This window comes from Fundulus heteroclitus, chromosome 1, assembly GCF_011125445.2.
Source record: "Fundulus heteroclitus isolate FHET01 chromosome 1, MU-UCD_Fhet_4.1, whole genome shotgun sequence".
Classification (NCBI taxonomy): domain Eukaryota; kingdom Metazoa; phylum Chordata; class Actinopteri; order Cyprinodontiformes; family Fundulidae; genus Fundulus; species Fundulus heteroclitus.
Genome location: NC_046361.1, coordinates 27,091,789 through 27,103,998, shown reverse-complemented (window position 1 = coordinate 27,103,998; position 12,210 = coordinate 27,091,789). Strand labels below are relative to the sequence as shown.

At 41.2% G+C, this 12,210-nt stretch overlaps 1 protein-coding gene across 1 annotated transcript; it reads left to right on the top strand.

Moving 5' to 3' along the window:
• Positions 1–3,426: 3,426 nt before the first annotated feature.
• LOC105932302 (dual specificity protein phosphatase 7) lies at positions 3,427–10,276 on the top strand. Its single transcript, XM_012871397.3, has 3 exons — positions 3,427–4,176; positions 6,191–6,619; positions 7,530–10,276. Exons 1-3 carry the CDS (start codon positions 3,807–3,809, stop codon positions 7,829–7,831), a joined length of 1,101 nt encoding a protein of 366 aa, XP_012726851.1. The 5' UTR covers positions 3,427–3,806; the 3' UTR covers positions 7,832–10,276.
• The last annotated feature ends 1,934 nt before the right edge of the window (positions 10,277–12,210 follow it).

Here is a 12,210-nt window from a genome sequence, read left to right as displayed (position 1 = left end):
CTGCAAGCATGTTGACAACCAAGTACAGAGAGTCCTGTTGGTCCTTTAAAGCGATGTCTTGATGAGATATTTAACTCAGGTGAGCATGCAGAGCAGCCCCATCGTTTTTTATATCAGAAAACAGAAGATAGAATAAAAAGAGTCTGAAACCTCCAACTGATTATTAAAATATAAATATTTCTGCCAACCACACTTTTTCCCATGCTTATTCTTACCTTGAAAACTGAAAAGCAAATTTCATCCCTATCCAATTTTTTTCAAAATAGGGAAACAAAATTACTACAAAAAACCTTTAGGATGGGTACAAGGCGGGGACTTAGACAAAAGACACTGGCCATCCTGAAAGCTTAAAGGTAGAATCAACATTATTTCCTCCAGAAATGGGGCAAAAGAGGGACGAGACATGAAGACGTCTGATTGGTTCTTTTCATTTGGGCCGAATCTCAGGATTAGTCAGAGTTTTTACAGGCCTCCAGCTTTCACAGAGATCAAATTTTTTAACCTCATTTTTCTTACTACGTAATGTATTGACAACTCTCAGGATGGGAGGACCATTTCTCCCAGAATAACAAAAAGTGTTTCTGAACAGGATCACCAACTATATATTTAAAAATGTACGGCGTTATCACATTTACATAAATTAAAATGACCTTAAAGTAATGGTAGGAAGGGTCTTATAGTGGATGGGAAACTCTACAAATCCAGATCCTAAAAATGGAGTGATAAATAGGACTATATATGTGTAAAAGCATCACAAGATACACAGATTGCTAAAGAAAATTTGAAAATTCCACATAGGTTACACAGAATGTTGTATCAGACATGCAAAACTGAGAGAATAAATTTTTTAAGTGGTGCAATGCAACCTCACCTCCAGTAATTTCCATCTCCGGAAGTGTTTCACCTGCAAATGATTATATTATAATTATTCTTGCTTTAATAATCTATGATAACATTGTAACACAACATAATATAATTATTCTTGATAAAAGCTGGAGGATCTTAAGAAGATTATATGATTTCTAGTTCTGCCTTTGTCTCTGGTGAGGGTTTAAGGAAGTCCAGGTTACTTTGATAGTGGCTTTCAGCTTTTCTGCTTTGATGGCTTTGGTCTTTTTCATCTTCCAACAACCCAATTTTTTTTTTTTTTTACTCAAGCACAGCTCATTGGTTCTGTGAGCAGTTAGTAAATGCTAAACCTGCTGGAAAATGCAGCGTGTCCATAAATATTGACCGTATGGAAGCATGAAGTTCTTCAAATTTTCCTGGAAGATGCCTGCACTGATTTTTGGACTTGATGAAACACAGTTGACCAACACTAAAGGGTGGCATGGCTCCATCAGTCATCATAACTTCACAAAGGACCTCAAGTATCTTGAATGTACTGTATACATATGTGTGTGGTAACTCTTGAAGCAATGACTCCAGCTGCAGTCAATGCTTTGCTAATCTACAGCAAACACTTTCTTTCACAAGCCTCACAAGGCTGTTACTATCCCTGCTGACTATTTAACAGTTTTCCTCCACACTTCTTCCTTCCACTTAATTTTCCATCAATGCGCTTTACTACAGCACTCTGTGAACAGCCAGCTTCTGTCTGCCGGACAACTGTCACAGCAGCAGTCTTTCCCATGATTGTGTGTGTGTCATTTCAGTACTGAATATCATTGCAGTAATTTCCCTCCCGGATTATTAAAGTATTTCTGATTCTGGTTTGTGTTTTTAGTGGTCTTATGTAATATCCAAATTTTCTAATTTCATTTTGGGTTTTCATTAGCTATAAGCCATAATTGTCAAAACTGACAGAAATAAATGCTTAAAATATACCAATCTGTATGTGGTCAATTATAATGCATTTCTATCTTGTGGATTACTTATGCTTAATGTTTTTGTCCCTTGGTTTTCGTCCAGTCATCAAGTGAATTTTAATGTAACTCAAAGACCACCAAATATAATGATTTAATTTATTAAGGAAAAGATACTATCCAAACCAACATGAACCTATTTGAAAAAGTAATTTCCTGCCACACCTAATAACTGGGCATATCCCCCTTGGCAGCAGCTACCATCAAGCGTCAGCCAATGACTCTGTTGCATGGCTTTAATAGAGGAATGTTTTAATTCGGTTACATTGAATAGTATTCTAGCATGAGCTGGTTGCTTAAGGTCATTTAGCAGCATCTGAATTGGATTTAATTCTGGAGTTCGACTACACAACTCAAAAACTTACTGGTGGGCTTTGGATCATTGTCCTGCTACTACATATCCCAAGTGCACTTGAGCGTGACGTCACAAACCAATGCAGGGATATTCTCCATTAGGTTTTTCTGGAAGAGATCAGACTTCATGGTTCCCTCAGCAGTTCATCAAGATCTTGAAATACAGCATCTCCAGACCACATAACCACACAACCACTATCATGTTTGGCTGTCAGTATGTTCTTTTCTTGTGATGCTGCTCTATTTTCACGCTAAATGTAAACAGGAACCACACCTTCCAAAACGTTTTGCCTCATCACACTATAGAATATTTACCCAAAAGTCTGAACAATAAAGCCTATTTTATCTTTTTGTTCACCTGTGAGTTTTGCCCTGGAACGCCCTGGATGTTATTTTCTCTAAGTCTGTCTTATTGTAATATAATGAACATAAATAAGTGGGGGCTCTAATACTTTATGTGTCGTTCCAGGTTCTCTTCTAACCTGGATTAGTCGTTGAGTGAATTTACCAGGCTTACCACTCCCAAGAACGTCTACCACTGTTCCATGTTTGCTCCATTTGCTGGAAGTGGCTCTCTGTGTGGTTTGGAGTCCCAAAGACTGAAACATGTAGTTTGAAAACCCTTTCCAGAAAAATAGATGTCAAACACTTCATTTCTGTTTTGTTCTTGATTTTTATATTATATATTTTTTATTTTATTTCTTTTGCATGATGTTTTGGTTTTGTGATCTTCCAGCTTGTTTCGTGTTGTCAGACTGGTTCTATTTCAGTGATTTCCTCTGTGTGGCTGGTAAAATTCAACTCACCTTTCTAAATGGTTAATCATAACTAATTAATTATTAAGCAAAATGTTATTTACTCACAATGTGTTCTGATATTTTGTGTTTGTGTGACACAAATAGCAATACCAAGAAAAAAATGAATGGGGAAATAAGCAGCAACGTTTGAGTTTCGCTTTATAGTTAGAACTCCTGGAAATAAATTATATTTTGCATTATATTCCAGTTCACGAGGATCCACCTGTTGGGATTATAAACCCACATAATGCCTGTGAGGAAAAGCAGTTTGCCCCTAACATAAACCCATTTCATTCAGACATTCTATCTAGACTTTGCGATACTTTCTGCTATGACTTTAAATTGTAAGGAGCAAACTCCTCCCCTTCGACTCGCTCTTCTGTCATCTGAAGAAAAAAAAAAAAAAAAAAAGTAAAGAGAGAGAAAAAAAAAAACTCGCATGCATCGGAATGATAAAAACGACAATGTGCTCACTGAACCCTGGCGCGGTGTGGGCCAGTTGAAGTTGATTTGGGACTTTGCTGGCAACAGAACACGGACGTCTGAGTGGAAGTGGAAGTGTTCGGAAACTCTTCGGCTCACACTTAACTGATGGGAAGAGAGAGGAGGAAAAAGGGGGAATCTTTTCGCAGAAGAAGCGCCATGGACTGGCGGAGCGACGTTTAACTGTTCTCTTATCCCTTTTCCTTCCCCTCCTTGTTGCTGCTGTTGTTGTTGTTGTTTATTTTTTTTGGGCGCGATGACGGACTAAACAAAGTATCGGACGCATTAGCATGATACTGAGCGCGAGATGTCTAACGCGAGGCCGAGCAAGAGCGTGGAATGGCTGCAGGAGGAGCTGGAGACCGGAGGCGCCTCTCTGCTCCTGCTGGACTGCCGCTCGCACGAGCTGTACGAATCCTCCCACATCGAGAGCGCCATAAACCTGGCCATGACGGGGCTCATGCTGCGGAGGTTCAGGAAGGGCAACATCCCGATCCAGACCGTCATCCCCAAGCACGAGGACAAGGAGAAGTTCGTGAGGCGGTGCAAGACGGACACGGTGGTCCTGTACGACGAGAGCTCCGCGGACTGGCAGGACGGCGGCTCCCCGGCCACCGTGCTGTTCCTGCTCCTTAACAAACTGCGGGAAGACGGCTGTAAAGCCTACTTTCTGGAAGGTAACGAATTTTAACGTCCGCGGACGGAGACGGTTGAGTTGTTCCTCGAGGTCGCGTGCTCGGGGATGGACAGTTTGACACTTAGCGCCGTAACTGTAACGAGACCGAGGAGAATCCATGTAAAAAAGAAAAAAAAAAGGCTTTTCGCTTTTAATGTTCGTTAAAGAATAACCGTATGTCTGTCCTTTTGTGCGGTTTTTGTTGTTATGTCGTAGAGGCGGACTTGTGGACTAACGCCGTGTCGTGTGGTGGCAGTTTGAAAGCCGTTCAAAAGTTTTTGTCCCTGCTGAGATTCTCAATTAACATTCCAAAATGGCTGCGCCATGTTTTTGCTCCAGTAGGAACAGAAGTGCATTTCATGAATGGTCCGCCTGGGAGGGTCTTACACTTGGGCTTCCTCGAGTGAAAAATGCCTTTTTTGCTTTTACGGTTTTATTTTTAAATAGACATTAAATGAGCTGATATTTCAAGTTATTATGGCATCAAAATCATTTAAAAGCATGGCCCCCCACATGCCCCGCGTGTTGCTGCGCACTCTGGTCAGCTGGCTGAAATAGGGAAAATGTCATATACTTGTCAGGGTTTTCCTTAAGTTATTATGGACGTGGCCCATTACCGTTATTAATATACAGAGGTTCTATGTGAGAGTTTGTAACATGAAGTAGCAATGACCCCCAACCCTTGTGTTGCTGTGCACTGCCGCTCAGCTGTCTGAAAGAAGACCACTGCTTCTTTCCTTCACTTTCGAGATAGACAGATTTGGTGTAGGAACTGTAGGTGCATTAAAATGACAATAATATTACAGCTGTAATAATCTATGATAATGTAATAACTTAGTATGTTTTTAGCATTAGTAATGACAACTGCTTTTGTGTTTTTAAATTAAGCAATTAAATCATGTGTTACATTTTTGTCAAGTCCCCCCCCCCCCCCCCCCCCCCCCCCCCCCCCCCCCTTACAGGTTAATATACATAGTACATTAAATATATGCCATACTGGCACCCAGTGAATAGTTATCAATAGAATAAACTATTGAAACATACATGTGTCATACTTTTCCCGACTGACCTCGGTGGGTTGGGGGGGACGTAGACATTTAAATTTCAACACCAATATGTTTTTTTTTTCCGTTTTAACAATGTGGACTGTTTGCCAGAATAAAGGTATGCCCCTCCCCCACATGTTGCTGCACACTGACAGTCAGCAGCCTGAATGAAGTCTTTTTTTCAACTTATTTTGCTCTGAAGAAAGAGAAAATCAGCAGTGTGAATATTTTATTTCAGTGGAGAGAAAATATGGACTTGTCATGGCAGGGAAGCTAAAGATGTATCAAAATCAAAATACGCGATATAGAAATGAATACTATAACTTTAATAATCTATATTATTAAAGCACTAGTAGTAATATGTGTTGTTTTTCAGTTTGAAATAATGTGATTTGTTTTACAAATGTTTGTTTTTAAGCAGCGTTGCCATAGTACGTTCACTCCGGGTTATCAAACAGAGTAGGAATGTCGTACCATGCATAGTTAGAAACAATTAGCAGGCATTAAATCTGAGAAGCACCTGAGGCAATTTCATGTTGCCATCTGTTTCCGCTTTTTTTAGGTCATATCTTCCAATTAAAATTTTGACCGATTATAGTTTTATACTCTTAAGAACTAAAAAACAGAAAAGAGAAGAATGTTCTTCACTTATTACTAGAGCTGGTTGTTTTGAATCCATTAAACATTAAGAGTTTTTCTATTATGCATTAAAACACGTGCTTCTAAGTTTTACTAGTATTTTTGTTAGTTTGTTTTTACTCAAATCCATTAAATTAATTTAGACATTGAAAAGAGTTGTGTTTGGTTTGAATTTATAGTTTGATATGATCGAATGTGAAAAAATGATCATGGCTAATCAGTGGAAATTGGCTGATGTTGATTTCTGACTGTTTTATAGGTGCGTCATTGATTAGAGTATATGTATTCAGCTATAATTAGGTAATTAAACTGTCTTTATCTCGTACTCAGGTGGTTTTGTGAAGTTCCACACCGAGTACCCAGAGCACTGCGAGACCCTCCTGGATAGCTCCTGTCCGAGCTCCTCGCCCCCCATGCCCGTCCTGGGCTTCGGCGGTCTCCGCATCAGCTCGGACTGTTCAGACGGCGAGTCCGATCGAGAGCCCAGCAGCGCGACGGAGTCGGAGGAGAGCCCCGTTCCCAGCAATCAGCCGGACTTTCCCGTCCAAATCCTACCGTACCTCTACTTGGGCTGCGCCAAAGACTCCAGCAACCTGGACGTGCTGGGCCAGTACAACATCACGTACATCCTGAACGTCACGCCTAATCTGCCCAACGTGTTTGAGCACAAGAGCCACTTCAGATACAAGAAGATCCCTATTTCGGACCACTGGAGTCAGAACCTGTCCCAGTTCTTTCCAGAAGCCATATCATTTATTGGTGAGCATGCCAACACACTCAGCGCTCAGGATTTTATTTTTTTATGCATGTATAATTATTACTTTTCCTTTTAAAATACATTTTTAATTAATTTCACTTTAGAAGACCAACTGGCTCGTAAAACATTTAGTAGTTATGCCAGGCTGAAACTGAAAGGTAGAGTTGGACCAATTAATTGACCAATAATTAATTCCTGTGGTGTTGAACTGGTCGTTTGGTCAGGCAGTAAAAAAAAAAAAATCCATTTATTTTATCTATCAATCCATCAACAAACAACATGTACGTTGTTGCATTTTAGTTTAGTTTTTGCTTTCGTAAAAGCCTTCACCAGGGATTACATTGTCACAGTCCTTAAAATAACTATTGGTGAAAATCGGAACCGTAGGATCCAACCTAAAAAAAAAAAACTGGAAGGTGGTATCGGACAGTAAAAGGTCTGATCAGATTATCGCTGTCAAATAGTTTGGTGTATAAATTTGTAGCTTTTCGTGTGTTTTTACAGAGGTTTATCTGAAGGTGAAACGTGCCATTTTATTATTACCGTAGTGTGTTTCCAGTTCAAGCCGCTTATCTTATATACGATGTGCCTTTGTTGTTTGACAGCGATGCGTTTCAGTTTTGCTTTTGGTTTGGTGTTTCTCACCCTGGCTGCACCTGAGAACCGCAGCTATTCGCTTGTTTGTTTGGTGGTTGCTGTGTTGTGTTGTCACAAGCGGGTTTCTCAATAAGTTCATACACTGGATGAGGAAGGAAGCGATGTTTCCACTCTTCGGGCTTGTGTCTGATTGCAGTTTTGCAAGCTTAAAACAGCTTGCTCACCCACAGCGGGGCTGGGCACTTTTAAAGCAGACCTTGTTATAACAGTGTTGTTTACACAGCCCTGACCTGGATTTTCCCTTTTCTCCTGCAGATGAGGCCCGATCGAAGCGCTGTGGCATCCTGGTCCACTGCCTGGCCGGCATCAGCCGCTCCGTCACGGTCACTGTGGCCTACCTGATGCAGCGGCTCAACCTCTCTCTGAACGACGCGTACGACTTTGTGAAGAGGAAGAAGTCCAACATCTCACCCAACTTCAACTTCATGGGTCAGCTGTTGGACTTTGAGAGGACGCTGGGGCGGCACACGCCCTGCGACAACCGCTCTGCCGGCGAGGAGCAGCTTTTCTTCACCACGCCAACCAATCACAACGTCTTTCAGCTGGAGTCGGCATGAGGAGAGCTGACAGTTTTTCTCTGTTGTTGTTGTTCTTGTTGTTTCCTGTGGTGGCTTTCTGAACTCGTCAGACGCCTGACTTGCTGACGCAGGCAGTAAGTCCGTGGCGGGGTTCAACTTCACAACGAGCTGCATTGATCTATATGTGCAGAGAAACAAAAGCTCCTGTCTCAATGCCTTATTATCTAACAGTAGAGCCGATCTAACTTTCCACCACACACGGTATTACTGAATGGCCATGTACAGTCATAACGGATGGACTTTTCATGATATTTCTTTTTAAGTCTGACTGTTAATGGACCGTTGTTGCTTTTACGTTTCTGGTTCAGTAATGAATAGGCATGGGCTGGTATGCTACGGGATAACTTGGGGTAAAAGTGCCACGGTTCTATGGGGGAAAGTTTAACCAAGACGTATATTAACACAGGAAAGCGAAAAGTATTACTACTGCAGCTAAAATTATATTACATATTTAAAAAAGATTTCATAATTTCTAATATGGAATATCTAAAATTATAAATAATGTTGCCAAATAGTTAATATGAAGTTAAATTTTAATATGATGCAGTTTCAGTATGAAACATATTACACAATATCTACCAATGTGTGTTTAATTGTCTGTATGTTCCACAAATACTGAAAAACGAGCTGCTCAGGTTGGGTTCTGATTCAGCTGCGCAGTAAAGGGCCTCTGGACCAATTAGCTCTAATTAACATCTAAGACACTTAAGTGAGCGGTGTTGTGTTTCACTTAATACCGGTTCTGTAGAGAGCATCGTCTGATCTTTGATGGCTCTATTCTGCTCCTAAAATGGTAAACACCTCAGCAGAATCAACAACTAGTTGAACAGGACAGTTCCACTTTAACAATTACAAGTCCTGTTTAAAACCCTGATCCAATGGCGTCAAAAGGCCCAAAAAGGTAGAAAACAGACGTTTTTTTAGTGTTTTTAATGAAAAACGGTGGGGTTTCTAACAGTAACACAAAAAACAAACTGAATGTGACAAAAACCAAGATGAACACAAGCTTTTAATGATAAATACATATAAAAAGCCTTTTATGTATTTTAGACATTTAGGAAGAACACATTTTCGCGATAGAAAGAAGGCTGAACTGCAAACTTTTTTCAAGCTCAATTTAAGGCTATGTAGGAACGCCGTTACAAGTACTTCTGTGAAATATCTGTTTGCTCTAACACTGCGATTACAGCAAGCTAAAGCTAGACTGGTAGTTTGCGGATCCCTCCTTTAGTGCCGTTGGTTGGATGGGTTTTTGGAAACCAGATATCTTTTTAAACAGACAAATTTCCCCTATTTTTATTTTTTGTAAGCGAAGGAAGAGTTGGGAACCCTCTCCTAACCAGTCAACCCCACCGTGTGCAGCAACGTGGGGGGGGGAGCACTGCTTTCCACTTCAACCAGCCGGAACCGGCTTTTAATCAACTGTACGAAGGCAGAATTTAAACGGTGTTGAAAGTGTAAATGTTTAAAACCGTGGTATGTTTTTTTTTATACCGGCCCATGCCTAGTAATAAATTATGCCTTCTAGGTTGAAGCACATCTCTGTTCAATCCGATTGTTTTCAGGGGTCCGATACAGGAAGTGTTTTTTTTTTTTTTTAGCTAAGGGAAACAAGCTGCCATATTGAGGCAGCACTATTCTACACTTTTCCTACGGATAGCATCTTACAAACAATATTTTAAATTCAAAGTTAACTTGGTAATACTGTATTCATATATATATATATATATTTGAACTGTTTAAATATACTACTCTGCAGAAGCCATTTAATAGACTTTTTTTTTTACACTAGATCATCTGCCATCTGGTTTTTGTAATCGTTATATCATTGCCCATTTGTGCTGAGGCCTTGGCCATTCTTTAATATAAAACTGAACTGTTATTTACCACGTTTAAGGTGTAATGTTAAAGACCGGCTTTTCCCAAACCCCAAAGGAGCAGCTATGTAAAGTAATAAGGGTACAAATAACTGGAAACCCACCATGTTTTTGGGTGTTCCTCGGGCACTTTTCAGCCTGCAGCTACTTCTTCTTCCAGGAGTCCCCGTGTGTAAATAGATTTTCTCTCTCCTCGCCGGTCCCGTATTTGAACAGGTGAATGAATTCGACGCGTGCGCGGAAGCGTGAGGCGGGCGAGCTTGACTGGAGCGTTCTTACCTCAACAAAGAGACATTTTTTTCAGGGATTTTTATACACGTCGGTTGTGCGTCATCTTGGCCTCCTCAAACGCACCCAAGGGCTGTTTTGTTTCGTATGTTTTGTAACGATGTACATACGCCGCGGCGGTTACGGGGGACATTTTCTGTAAATCACGAAGGACGTGGGAGTGACCCCGTAGGAACCCCTCATGTATAGCGTATATTAAGCTAAAAGGCATTCTGTACAAGTTTTTACAACAAATATATTGTATATTTTTACTTGAAAACAGTGTCTTTGCCTTTTTTCTTTTTTTTTAATCTCAAGCGTTTAGGCTTTTTGCTAATAGAGCGAAACAAAGCGGTGGTGGGGTTGAGTCATTATAACCAGAGAGCGCTCTCGGTCGTTGCGTGTTGTCCAGGCTCAGAAATGTAGTTGTGGTCAGATATCTGTGTTTTTTTTTCTCTCTCTCTCTACTTTCTCTACCGAGGCTTGGCTTCCTGTCTCCACTGAGCTCTCTGACACAAAGGCGAGTCACAAGGCCGGATCTGTCAACAGCACAGCACCGGCACGCCCTCCAGCCATCAATCAAACTGCACTTAAAGAAAAGAGGAAGATGATGCAGCAGTTTTTTTTTTTTGTTTTTTTTTTCTCTGACAACTTTCCTCTGCAGCCATAAAACTGCTAGTGTCCTCTTGCCCTGCGGTAGTTGCTTTATTGCAGATTGCGGGTTTGGGTTTTTAACTGACACAAGTGCAATATCCTGTCCTCGTGTACAAGAAAGAACAAGTGACGCGCGCGCTTGCATGCTACCATTGGGTGGCGGTTCAAATTGCTAATAAACTAAGCTTGTTTTACTGACAGCACTACATTTTAAAAGGCAAGTGCATTTTGTTATGCGTACGCAGACACACTCAGGCCACTTTATTAGGTACAGCTATTTGACTGCTGGTCAACACAAGCAGGCCCACCACACGGCAGCAACGCGATGCATCGAGTCATCTAGACGGGGTGAAGACAAAGGAGCGCGATTTAGCGGACTTTGAACGTGGCGTGGTTACTCTGGGCTGGTCTGAGTAGCTCGGGGGCTGATAACTTTGTGAGATATCTGCACGCACGCTTACAGAGAAGGCTCTCAAACAGAGAGAAACATCCAGCGAGCGGCAGCTTTGTGGGTAAAAAACGCCATGCTGGTTATTTGCAGACTGGTTGGAGGTGATGGAAAAGCAACAGTAGCTGGAATAACCGCACGTTTTAACCGAGATGTGTGGAAGATCATCTCAGGACACACAACCCGTCGAAGCTTGGAGCAGATGTGCTACAGCAGCTGCCAGATTTCCTGTTCTTGGCTGAAAACTCATTTTCAGCAACTGGATGATTTTGTCACGTCAGTATGGACCATTGCCTAAGCAAGTCCTCCTTGGATAGGCTTAGAAATGCCATTATCTTCCTACCAAATGATGTAAAATTGTGATTGAATGGTGATTGGAGTTGATCGACCAACCTGACCTTCAACGTCTTTGTTTTGCATTACCTTTATATGGGATCTACGGGCTAAAACACTTCATTTTCGACATTTTCTTCTTAGTTAAACAAAGACAACGGGCTGGCCAACCTTGAACAACCTTAAAAAGCTGCCACAGACGGGAGCAGCAGTAGCATGTGGGCCTGTTGCTTATGGACGGTTAGCTGTCCCTTCGTCCAATGACTGAACTGACAGGAAGCTGATTATTTCACAGATTTGCTTGTCAGCCTCTAGGAGACATTACTAAATGGACAGCACTGCAGTTTTTGAATAATCTTTGGTGACAGAAGTTCTACTGGGTTAGACAACGTTATACGGCTCAGAGTGAACTGCTGAAATAGCTAATTACTTTTTACCTTATCTGATCCAGGTCAAAGAGAGCAAACCCTCCATACATGTGGACTTTTCCCTGTCCATCACTGTCCCTATCAAGCCCTGAAATAGATTTAAAAAAATTGGACTTTACGGCCTTTACGACACCTCTTTAACATTTCAACCACGTCAACGTCTTAACTGCGGACATTTTTGACATGTTTACAGTTTTTAATGCCTTTTAGCTCAGTAAAACAGAGCTTTAACGTGTAGCTGAAGCTTCTCGATATCATCAGTTGTTTTCATCCACCACCAGGAAGCTGTGCACTCAACCACAACGTGTTGCGCAAGCTAATATGAAATGTTGTGATAAGAATTGATGTCAT